Source organism: Bemisia tabaci, chromosome 3, assembly GCF_918797505.1.
Source record: "Bemisia tabaci chromosome 3, PGI_BMITA_v3".
Taxonomy (NCBI): domain Eukaryota; kingdom Metazoa; phylum Arthropoda; class Insecta; order Hemiptera; family Aleyrodidae; genus Bemisia; species Bemisia tabaci.
The window spans coordinates 3,897,895-3,910,601 of NC_092795.1; the positions used below are offsets into that span (position 1 = coordinate 3,897,895).

General features: G+C 40.7%; 1 protein-coding gene across 1 annotated transcript; it reads left to right on the top strand.

Moving 5' to 3' along the window:
- Positions 1-1,574: 1,574 nt before the first annotated feature.
- Positions 1,575-11,993, top strand: LOC109043325 (uncharacterized). Its single transcript, XM_072297669.1, has 4 exons — positions 1,575-1,597; positions 4,617-4,692; positions 8,220-8,444; positions 11,804-11,993. The coding sequence occupies exon 3, from the start codon at positions 8,225-8,227 to the stop codon at positions 8,438-8,440; it is 216 nt and encodes a 71-aa protein (XP_072153770.1). The 5' UTR covers positions 1,575-1,597; positions 4,617-4,692; positions 8,220-8,224; the 3' UTR covers positions 8,441-8,444; positions 11,804-11,993.
- Positions 11,994-12,707: the final 714 nt, after the last annotated feature.

A 12,707-nucleotide genomic window follows, 5' to 3' on the forward strand; every position in this document is an offset into this window, starting at 1 on the left:
CATTCATCAAGACTATTTTTAGTCGAAATCATTAATATCTCAATTTTTTCAAAGACTGCACTAATGCGTTTTGTCCTCCAAGCCCCTTAATTGAGTTCAAATCATCAAATGTTTGTTATCCTCGTCTCGAACCATATTTGCGGTCTGAATTTCGTAATTATGAACTACTATTTATGATTAATTTTAAAAACGATAGATGAATAATACTAGTTTTCTCACGCAGATAGTTATTTTATGGATAAGTTAGACATTTCAGTTCCCTGTTGCAAAATTCAGTCTATTTCCTCTTACCAAGAATTTACAACCACAAACAATACCTCCGTTGGTCGAGAAGTTCTCGTACAAAAAGACAAATCGAAAGATAAATATAGGAAGATTTACAACATTCACTTAGGATGGCGATATATTTTTGAAGTCTTCAAAACATCGTTTCTCGGTCAAATCTTTTGGAGATGCAAATTCCTGCTCTGCTAATACTGAAGTGATGTCATAAATCATCCTTCCTCTGACGCAAGGGCGTATCTTGATTTCCGCGTGAGCTCCATTTTACATATAAATCCACGCTTTCTGGGGCTCATGCGGTAATCAATATACGCCCTTACGTCAGAGGAACGACGAAATGATGTGAGTATTTAAGATTATTATAAAAGTAGAGGGCTACGTTTCTTGAGCGCTTCGCAGTCCAGGTAATGAAGATCCGCCTTTAATGACTTTGCTAAGCGAGTTTTAGTTCTCAATAAGACAGCTCCTATTTGCAAAGTCTTTTGTTGAGAAGGCATTTCAACGTGACACTCATCCGCGCGGACAACACGACACAGAGCCAGACTTTTTATCTAGAGATTAATCAACTTTGGCAGTTAAGATTTTTATCAATTACAGCAGCAGGTGCCAAATCTTCAAAATCTACTCATAATTTTTATCACAGGCATCGATGGAAGTGAGAATGAGTTTCCTTCTTTTCACAAACCGGCGTCGATGTATTGGACTACATTTTGCAATTTGGAACTATAACTCCTGGCTCACCTCAGAAACAACGTATGTACAATTAGTTTCCCTATACACATAAGTGCTTTTGCAGATGAGCCAGAAATTATAGTTCCGAATTGCAGAGTGTAGTCCAATTGAAATGAGGACCGTCCATTCTGCCCATGCTGAGAAAGAACGGCGCATGAGCCTTCAGACGCTGCTAAATTACCTTTCACAAAATCACATATTTTCGGGAAAATTCGTAAAAAACTTTCTAACAATTTTTCATAGAATTTTTTTCCATAATTTGATAAAAATAGTCTGAAAATGTCGAGGAAAAATATTCATAACTGTTGGGTACTGCGTATCCTTGACTGAACAGAGATGTCGAATCTCCCGCCGCGCCATCTGTCCTAATGCCACCTCGTGCCGACAGATGGTAGCACGCTCCAGCCCGGACCCGAGCAGGTCCGCTTCCGAATTCCCCCGCCGTACCGCCGCCCGACCTAGCGCTGGCTACCGTAACTCGTCAAACTCGTGGTGTTTGCTCTTACGGCCACAGAATGGTATAGGCTTCACCTATATGGTGAAGCCTATGAGCCTATATATCTGTGTCTTGGCTCTTACGCTGTCATCCTTGTCGGCGTTTGAGTTTAGCAGAGATTCACTCTTGGCCCGGAAGGCTAGACTTACAGAAAATCCTGCCGCAGATCATCAGTAAGCGGGAGCGTGACACCGATGCGCGTATGCTCTCAGCTCTGGTGGAGAAAGAGAGAACTTCAATTGCACTTATGTATTAGCAATTTTTGCCATCCCTCTCATCTACCGCCATGGCTCCGTGGCACAGCGTTTGCCTCCGGGCGGTAAGGATCGCGGTTCGCGCTTTAGCTTTGTAATATTTTGACGTCATTAAATTACACATAATGTTATAAATGCCGCGAGTGGCCGTAAAGAAATACTTTTTTCCATAAAATAAGAGTGAGGCGTGCATTTTTGCGCACGTAATTGAAAAGGGCTCCTCTTGCAGAGAAACCTCTGGACCTAGGGTGTAAGGCCCTAATCTTACGTAGACCGTCCAATAATTTTTTTTAGAGGAAAAAGCAGACTCCGAAGACAGAAATAAATGTAACATTAGTGGGCAGTATAAACAAATAAATGTAAGTATGCCTTTACAAAGGGGCCGTCCGGAAATTACGTACCTAATGCACTTACAGGGAGCCGGGAGGGGGTCCAGAGGTGCCTTACCTATGCCTATACGTAAGCCAAACGCAAAAATTTTGTTTCTTCCAAATTCCGTTAATTTAAAGACTTACTAGTCCAAATTTCGTTTTTTAGACGTTTAATGTTTTTCGGTTAAAATGTAATTTTACTGAACTTTTTGAATTAAAAAACTGCATGTTATTTTTTCAATACAACTGCTATTTTTCATGATCTCCTACCAGCGATTAGTAATGTTTAAAACAATACCGATTTGTTTCAACACCATTTTTTTATTAAATAATGCATTTAAACGATAGAAGAGGGGGGGGGGGTCATAAAAATCGGAAAAATTGCCTTTCGTAATTTATGGACGGCCCCAAAGAGTAATTTTGAAATTTCCTATTAGTATTTTTTGTATTCCTTATACGCCTACGGTCGTTTAACTTCGAATTCCGTACCCCATAAATAAAAGAAGAGCAATTGTGCAGATTTTTCTTTTACATAAAGGGACGTTTCACTTTAAAAGATTCCGTCTTGGTCCGCAGGAGTTTCTGTCAGCCCTTCCTTCAGAGCTCAGGGGCTGAATCTCTGCCTGAGGCGAGGACTGACAGAAAATCCTTCTCCGGGTGCGGAGTGCCTAGAGTCTGCAGAAAGGGAACATCGATGCTCCCGACTGCGCACCAGACAGTTTGCGATGGAAATTCGGCAGGATTTTTTGTAAGTCCTGCCTTCGGAATTCAGGAGTCACAGGAGTGAATCTCTGCTGGCTGAACACTCGATGTTTACTTTTTGCAGGCAAAGACCCCCTACGATGTGCAGGCAAGATGGCTGCGTCGCGCGACGGGAACTCAGGGCAGTTCGAGCACTCTCTGCCCAATACCTACTCTAACTAACTAAACCCATCCTATCGTCTGCCGTCTCCCCACCTTATCCATCCAAATAATCATGTTTCCAATGAATCAGTGAGTTCGGAAACACTCCAACACGGGTTTTTTTCGATTTTCACTTTTTTACGGTTTAGTAACACTTATGGATAAGTAGAAGCATCTGCACGCAAAAGGATATTTCGAAATTGCATTTTCGGAAGTGCTCGAAACGGCGACGGGAAAAGGGAAGAATCGAAGAATTTCATTGGAAATACCAATTTTTGGCCGATCAAGGGAAACGGGCGACTAATCCGATGCGGTTTTCTTTTTTCGGTTCAGTATACCTTGTGCCAACAAGTTATATAAATATTCAAGCGTTATTCAGGTCAAAAAATATAAATTTTTCAGGGCAGACTATGAAAAATCAGTATCTGAAACTTGGTGCGTTAAAGTCTCTAGAGTACTTCTTGCGTCCTTTGGCACCAAAAAAGTTTTTCTTAAACTAACTTCTTCGCCCGCTGCGAAGTTTTAGGTGTTTCCTGAAAATTTTTTTTTTCCGAGTTGGTGTATTTTCGAACTCACTGATTCAAATGTCATCTTAGGTACCTAATGCTATATTTATGCTCCCATATTTCACCCCTTGATGCCTGACTCGTAAAATTCACCACTTTTTGGATCGTTATGTACTTTTGCAGGTATAAGTTATCAAAAGCAGAAATGTGCAAAGATATTTTTTTAGCAAATTTTTCAAGAAATATGCTAAGTGCCTCGTTACCTTTAACAGGATGTTTCCCAGAAGTTGTACCATTGTGCCACAAAAAAAATTTATAAATTTGTGCGAATGCTGAGTTAAATTTTTAGCTTGATGGTTCATCTTCACATGGAAATATTTTTGGTAGAATTACAAATTCCACAATGAAAGTCTAGCAACACAGCTAACTTAGCAAAAGCCCTCATATTTCTTGAAGTCAGGAGAGGGTAATATTTCTCCCCCCTCCTCCTAACTAGTTCCCCCAATGCTCCTGAAAACATCTCTGCTGAGCGCAAAAATCCTCAAACTCATCCCTCATCATCTGGCATCCCCATGGCTCAGATATAAATGAAGCCCCTCCCCCTCTTATTTTCCATCAAAATTCAAAATGTAAGTAGGTACGTTTAGAATTTGATTTCAATGCCTCAGAACGCTGCGGGGCCCCCACACATAAGCTTGTGATTTCTCCAGATATGCTAAAGATTTTCCCTCCTTAGGTAATCCTTAAATTATATCAGAAAAATGTCTTGCCAAAGAATTTTGAGAATTGCCCTGGTTAGTACTTGGTTTGAACTCTTTTAGAAATTTAATCCCGATCAAAAAGGTCAATTCCCTGAGCTGAGCAGTTTAATTTTTCTCCGAGAGTGAAATTTGTGCTTGGCGCCAATCTGTGTGTGATGTGCAAAGAGTAGAGGAGAGGAGAGAGCAACAGAGTATAATCATGGAGTCCGAGCGAGCTTCATGCACGCTCCACCAGCTACTCCCGCTCTGTGATCGCCTGCACATCGTAGGGGGTCTTTGCCTGCAAAAACGCTCAATCCTGAACACTCGACTCATCCTTGTCGCTTGTCATCTTTATTTTCAAGTTTTCTTTTAATTATTTTCTTCTGGTTTGCTTCCGCAATTCTGGTAAGTCGCATCAGCCGTCCGCCGTAGAGCCGTTTTGCTTTGGTGAGATTTTCATTTTTCATTTAGTTGCCAGTGCCATGATAGTTTGCTTGGTGTTATCATCCTTATCAAGTTGGCCATCTTTGGATTAGTTTCCTATTTTTATTCTCGCTAGCTCTTATTTCACGCCGATGAGTAGTTACTCCGCCGACCGCCGGAGCTTCTAGCCATGGAGTAAGTTTTAGTATTTGAGCCCGGAGTGAGGTTCTTTCTCAGCATGTGATCTGCGGTCCTCCCATGGGTAGGCCTCAAAGGTAGGCCAGCTTATCCGCTATCTCTCTTTTCCCTTATCATACTGGTGTCGGGCGGCTGGGAGGAAAAGCTACAGTCCACTATTCTCCCTATATTATTCTCCCTGAGCGTTGGAGTATTTTCAATAACTTTCTTCGAAAATAAATATTTTCTGAGAGGAAATTTGGCAATTCGGATGCACATGCAGTGTTTTCCCTTATCACGGCAGCATCCGTAATCAACGCCGAATGAGATATGAGAGTGGGTATTATTAGACTCCTCTCAGAATTATACATCATACATATTTATTACGGTGAGTCGGTCGTTCCTATTGCATCGGATCATAATCCTCCAAACCGCTGAATTTTACTTTAATATTTTCCGCACTGGTAAGTGACTATAAGTATTAAGAGCTATATTTTCTACTCTAATTATTCAGGAATTTCTTGATAAATAGGAGTACAACTTAATAAAATCAGAGACTTGCGTAATAGAGTGGGACTGGCCCGCATCTGAGGGCGTAGACCCATGGCTCGTTGAAGCAGCGCGGCGTGATATTTCCTGGTAGGGCATCCCCTACGTGGAGAGGGATTCAGAACATTTTGGCAAAGCAGCACAAGTTTACGCTATTTTTGGGTTCAAAGTATATTAATCGTACAGAGTAAAAATTTCAAAATTGAACGTATTGAAGTAACCGACAGACTTCTGATAATAAAGGAAAACAAAAGATTAAAGCCCCCAGATGCATCCCAGCATCATTACGACGGTGAAACTACCACAACACGTATCTCAGTTTGCGACGTTTTAGACTTCCTGTCATACTTTATTTTATACGTGGAAAATCACTCAACGTCAGTTTTTGAAAATTTCCATGATTTTTTTTCTCAGTGCAAAAAAAGTCTGTGAAAACCTCGAGGAATAAAATTGATTTGTTCTCTGTCAAAAAAATAAAATGGGAGCGGAGATTTTGAAACACCGCAAACGAGATACGTGGTCTGGTAGTTTCACTGTCGATTACCTGTTTCCAAAAGAATCGAACCAGTGCTGCGGTTTACACGAGCTTAAAAAGTGGGTCTACAAATCCATCCTAAAAAAGAATCAGACAAGAACCTGTTGAAAAAATAAGAAAGAACGAGTATCAACACAGCCGAAGACAGGAAAGACGTATTCGGGCCTCCTCTTTAACTTTTCTCCCGAATCCGAGCAACACCTCATTGCCAGCATAGAGAAAAAAAAGGAGGTGTTTGCATTTCGGGCATCTTGGAATTTTTCATAGAGTATCTATAGCTTTGATGACGTCATTGGGTACAGTGACGTTTTTATCCTGTCCATTTTCTTGGAAATGGTGTAATTTAAGGGAAAAAGTCATTCTATAAAAAGTGCTTGAAATTATATAAAGAGTTGATTTAAGTAAAAAAAATCGGACATTATGGTCCGTTTTTACAGCGTCAACATAACCCTCAACGAGCGTCTTGTTTACATTGATGACGTAGGTGGGTACAAATCCTCAAGATTCAAACACCTCCTTTTTTTTCTCTATGCATTGCCAGCGTATAGCAGAGCATTGAGAGCTCGCGCTTCGCGTCATCGCGCCTTCATTTTTTCGGATGCAGCACGGACGTCCATCAAGTACGAATAGTTGTATCCCTGCGCCGTCGTTAATGCTCATCCTTTTCCTCGCTTTAATTCCATATTGAGTTTGTTCTTGTTTGTCTTATTATTCGTAATGGTGCTTCAAACTACTAGCACAGGACAGAGCATTGCGAGTTCACTACTCACGCCATCGCGTCTTACATTTTTTATATGCAATGTGGACATCCATCTTGCGCGAGTATAGTTATATCGCGTTTACACTTTAGATAACTCTTATTTTGAATTTCGAGAGAAATTAAGGTTAAGTTTGCCCGAGATATGCTATGGTATGTGCAAATCAATAGTCATTTTGAAAAGGAAGAAATATGTTTAAAGGTCTCTCAAGATGTCTATAAGGGGTGTGTATGTCTAAAAATCGAACCGATCATCGCTTCAACCCTGGTAAAAACTGGCAGTAGAATCAGTGTTCCAAAATACCATAGACGTACCCGGCTGTAAGATTTCCAATAGCTTCTATAGCCTACACAATTTCTTATAGCCTTTTATAGCCGATGGCGATTAAGCAACAGCCAGAGGATAAAGTGTATGCTAAACGTTACTAATTACGGATGCTAGGACTTGGTGAGTTTTTGGACCACTGCTCTCTTTTTGGGCCGTAGTATCTTGATTTATTTTGGGAGGAAAGCTCCATACTTTTGATGGATGCCTGCCATTCCTACTGCATTAGAGCGCCTTCAGTTTCCTATGATACTGTGCAATACCTCTAGTGTGAAATAGTTGCTTCAAGCGCCGTGGCACGCTACGGTGCGGCAGGCGAGCAGCCAGCGCGAAACGTGCATTGGCGCCTACAAACCTAACAGGGATACTTCACGCGTTGCGCAATGCGTGAAGTATCCCTGTTAGGTTTGTAGGCGCCAGTGCGTCGCCGCTCCGCTTTGTCTTAGGCTCTAATATTTAATCTGGCGGAGTCAGCGTTATTCAATTCATGATTTTGAAATGTTTGCACATCCTGTATGGATTATTCTCGTTTCCATTGATGAAAAAAATACGTATTGAAGGAAGATATAACGTGTGTTTTGTAAATATTAAGGTGGTTCCGTATCAAACTTAATGATTTCCAAAGCACACGAATTTCTACACAATTTCTTACAGCCTTTTATAATCGATGGCGAAAAAGCAACAGCCAGGCGATAAAGTGTAAAGCCCGGCTATAGGAACTATATCCCGGCTGCTTAATTTTTTATCGCTTCGTACAGCCCGGCCGTATGATTTTCTCCGCATTCTACAGCCAGCCTTTTTTGTAGGCTTCTTTAGCCATCCATAAGAATTCCTATGGTATTTTGAAACTGAAGGAGGGGTATGATAAAGCGCCTGTATGTCAACAAAAAGGTCAAAATTTCGCAGAATAGTTTAATAAATAACTGATGCATGAGTACGGATTGCATTCTCAGCGACTTAAAACAAATTTCCTTTTTTAAAGTGTTGTTTCACAACCTCGAGGAGCTTCGTATGATGTTTCTTTTTTTCAATTTACAGCCCTGCCCCCACTCACCAGCCTCTTCTCGTGTTGGGCTGAATTGGACAGCATTTCGAAATTAGGAAATACAATTTCTGGTTCATCCATGAAAAGCACTTACCTTCTTTTATATTTCTGTTGATTGTAGCAAAAATGGGCTTCCTGACTTGGGCGGTTGTTTCGGTAGTTGGCGGTGCGGTCGCCATGACTGGAGTGGGCTTACCCATTGCGGGTTTACTAGGATTTTCAGCGGCTGGACCCGTTGCTGGGTCCTTAGCGGCAGGGGCCCAGGCGTACGTGGGAAACGTCGCAGCTGGCTCAGTCTTTGCAGCAGTTCAAGCATTAGCCATGGCCGCTCCAACGCCTTGAAACGGTAAGCTTTCGATTTGTAACACACAGGACGGTCCAAAAGTCCTGAACCCCCCGCGCCAGCACCAGGCAACTATATATCAGCTCGGAAGTGTTCGGTGGCTCCCCCTGCAGGTCAGCCATAATGATGGGGGCATCTTGTGCGACCGGTTGCGTCTAATGAAAAAAGAGATCGCAGGAGCTAGCCACTCCTCTTCACTCGGCGTAGGAGGCCAGGGGGGGCCTGGCCGCCCCCCCCCCCCCCTAGAATTGGAAATAGTATCATCTGCCCCCCCCCCCATAAATTCTGGATGTTGCAAAAAGACCTTCTTCAACGGTAAGTCTCTGTCGCCGTGGCCCGTGAGAGGATGTCTATAAATAGAAAAACCTGTTGAATGCAACAATTTCAAAGTATTTTAACCTTAAAATGTAAAAAACAAGGTGATTTTTAGGCAGAAATTGAAGGAAGATTAGCGCCACAAGTGTCTCGAGATGCGCTCAAGTAGAGTTAAAATTTCAAAAATTTTCCGGGGGAAGCCCCCCGAAGTCCCCCCCTGAGCTGGGGGGTATTCCAGACTCCCCGGTGGTGGGAGGCCAGGCCCCCCTAGCAAAATGACCTAGCTACGCCTATGCTCTTCGATCGGGTAACCCTCAATCTTCAATGTAAAAGTTTCAAGTACACTCAAGCGTATAGCACTGCAGTAGCGGCACGGGAAAACCGAAAAACCAAGGGGGGACGCTACTTCGATACAAAGCTTCCTTCGCCTTGCTAAGGCGCAGGGGGGCTATTTGAACTCTCCGGAACGCGTGAGGTATCACGCCTCAATTGAAGGTGTTTCCGAATCTTCTGTGTTAATGAACGAGATTTTCCAATTGGTTTGCATTATATTGTTGATTTGAGTTCCTCTTATTATTTAGATAAATTACTCCAGCTTCTTAATTTTTAATTATTCTGCAAAAATTATCAATTTGCGAAATACAATCCTGGCTTTAGCGCCCTTAAACTACTGCCTTAACGGTTGAAACAGGCGTTTTCTAATATTCTGTGTTACATGACGAGATTTTCCAAATTGTTGTGCATAATATTGTTGATTTGAGTTCCTTTTATTATTTAGTTAAATTTCTCCTGCTTCTTAAATATAATTATTCTGCAAAAATTATCCATTTGCGAATTACAATCCTGGCTTTAGCGCCCTTAAACTACGGAAGCAAAATCCCAGCAATTAATTGAAAATGTTTTAAACAGAATTAAAATTGATAGCAGTTTTTTACAAAGATTCCACTGTTTTTTTATGGTAAGATTGTAGTTTTGATGGAAAGTTTTGCTAAAAATTTTCTAAATGGAATAAACAGGTATTTAAGTGGAGAGGAAGGAGAGAAAAAGAGAATGGAGGGTAGAGAAGAGATAAAACTTGAGGGCCGAAACTTAGGCCTCCCCTGAGCGACCGTCCCCTTTGGAGCCGGTCTCCGACATTTTCCACCTCTTGGCACCCCCAAGAATGAGGGTCTAGAACCGCCTATGGTACCATTTGAACCAAAGCCTCAAAATGTGACTTAATCGGTAAGGCACATCAGTAAAAAATTTTTCAAATGAATATCGCAGCATTCATGAACATCAGTAATTTAAGACAGTCGAAAAGCTAAGATTCGCCCTCACTTTCACTTAATACCGCATTCAGACACCGGAGTTCGAATATAGTTGCACGCTTGATTTCTGCATACTTAACGATGCGAGCATAAGAACTACATTCATAAAAGTCGGTAAATTAATTGAGACAGGCGAAAACCTAGGTTTTTCTTTCATTTTCGTGGGATACCTACAACATTACCGACTCCATTTGTAAGAAATGTTGGGCACTTGGTATCCGCTTTGGTCAGTGTTGATTCATAGTAAAACATTTTCATGCAAAATTCCGTGACCATTCAAAAAGGATAAGTAGGTACACAATTTATTCAGCAGTTCCGTAAAAAAAAAAAGAGAAAAAAAATCGCAGGTACCCAATTTTCATCTGAATGTCGTACGCGATTATTTCAGTGGTTTTGATAAAACGTGTATTTCACTACAATACTTATTGCGGCGTACCTATATAAGATTTTCCAGGGAAAAATGCTTACTTACATAATGGACCACTAGACAAGGTACGAATTTCAGCATTCTGATACATGTTTATTCACAAAAATTTCACGTACAACACGATGAAAATTACCGGAATCAACTCCTTCCAAAGATATTTAATGATTCTTGGTGCGTGAATTGAAACCACCCGCTCATGAAAACTCAATGCTCTACCTACGTGATTCACATCGCGCGCTAAACGTTATCATGAACATTTCTGCGATGAAAAATCTGGCAACCGCAATCTTGACGCTTTGGCTCAGCTATAGCAAATTACTTATAGTTTGAAAAACACTAGGTGTGAAATGAACATTGCTCGATTGAAAAGCTTGCTGAGACGTTGTAGTGCGCGATTTGACTCACGTAGAGCTTTGAGTTACTTGTGAGCGGGCGGTTCAAATTCCTCGTAACCAATGTGAAATAAAAATGTTAATCTCTCCGTGAAGACTCGGTTTCAGTCATTGTCGTTGCGCGAATCGTGTTCTACGTGAAATTCTTGTTAAGAAACGTTTATCAGAATGCTTAAATTCGTACCTTGTCTAGAGGTCCATTACGCATCTTTCACACGAACATCATGAACGTTTATGATTTGAGACAGGCGAAGATTTCCCTTCATTTTCGTGTGATAGAGCATGACTAAACACCGGAGAGACCGAAAGGAGAAGAGGAAATGGCTTGGAAAAACTAGAAGGACCACGTCTTTTTCAGGGTGGAATGACAAAAAATGTGGGAAAAGGGGAGGAAAAGTAAAAAAAGAAAGGAGGAGGAACATAGCCAAGAATACCTTAATATCACTACATAAAGTAGTAAGTACCTAAAGCTTCAACTAGGTTCTCATTTTTTGGCAGCAACGGAATAGGTAAGCTCGGTGCGACAAAACGGCGAAGTCCCGGTGCAGCAAGGAAGAGAATCCACAACTAAAGCTCACATGGTCACATGCCCGCGTCTCAAAACCATGTCTCCATCGTAGTGTTTCAAAATTTCCGCTCCGATTTTATTTTTTCGAAATGAACAAGCCAATTTTAAAACGTGAGATTAACCCAGAATATTCTGGTACCTGTCAGAGAGGAAAAATCAGGAGAGTTTTAAAGAAAGTATGTTCATTAGTTTCCCAAAAGTATGACAGGAAGTCTGTAAAGTCGCAAACAAAGATACGTGCTTTTGCACTTCGGCCATCAAAATTCCTTTCAACTTTTGTTGCACTAGGTACCTACTGCGAATTCTTGGCAAACAGTCCTAAAATTTCATCATAACTTCGTTTGTTTCAGGTATTGCATGCTGTCTGACTGGAAAAGGGAGTATATTTTAAATTTCAGCAGATTTTAGTCATGTACCTGCCATCTTCATAAAAATTCTACCTATCTAAAAAAAAATGTTAATATTTCAACTTTATAATTTTGTAAATTTATCAGTCAGTACAGGTACTTGAATAAACAAAAATGCTTATTCTGAAAAGTCTCTTGCTTTCATACTTATACTTGTTTCATTTTCATTCCTATCGGAAATTTCCTTCCTAAAATTAAGTGCCTACAGAACAACCAAGAACATGAGCTAATGTAGGTTTAAATATCATGCAGCGTCCAGTTGAGTAAGGAAAAAATACTCCGATTCCTCTTATGCAGATGACGAAATTTTCTCAAATAATTCTGCGGATTATCTGCCGATTTACATAAACAGAAACCAATTGAAGGTGACACTAAATTCAATTTGATCAGAGCTCTTACTTCATCAAAATATTTTTGACAATCATGATGGGAGCTACAATGGAGAAAAAATTGAGCAAGGAAAAATCCTCCTCTTAAATAAGATATTCTCTAACAAAATACTATTTTGCAGCCTTGAAAATGAAAACGTCCTCTTCCTTTCCCTCATTTTATGGAATCTATAAGGAAAACTTTGATGTGCCAACAATTTAGTTGACTATTTTAGAGCCCTTCATCATAGAGAGAATAAGATTCATGGAGTTGATTCAGATTAAATCTGTCCGTTAAGTATTGAGGACAGGAAAGATATTTTTGTGTTAATTAAACATAAAATTAATTGTTACACTTCTTTGCTGCAAGATATCAACAATGCAAGTCTGCAATCACATATCCCGTCTGCAGTGTCTGAAAATCGCCGCCTCCATGTCATTTTTTTAAAGGAGAACAAATTGACATCATTCCTTGAAGT

What these genes read in the sequence shown, in the direction of transcription:
- LOC109043325 (XM_072297669.1), top strand. Translation starts at nt 8,225, where the DNA reads ATGGGCTTCCTGACTTGGGCGGTTGTTTCGGTAGTTGGCGGTGCGGTC.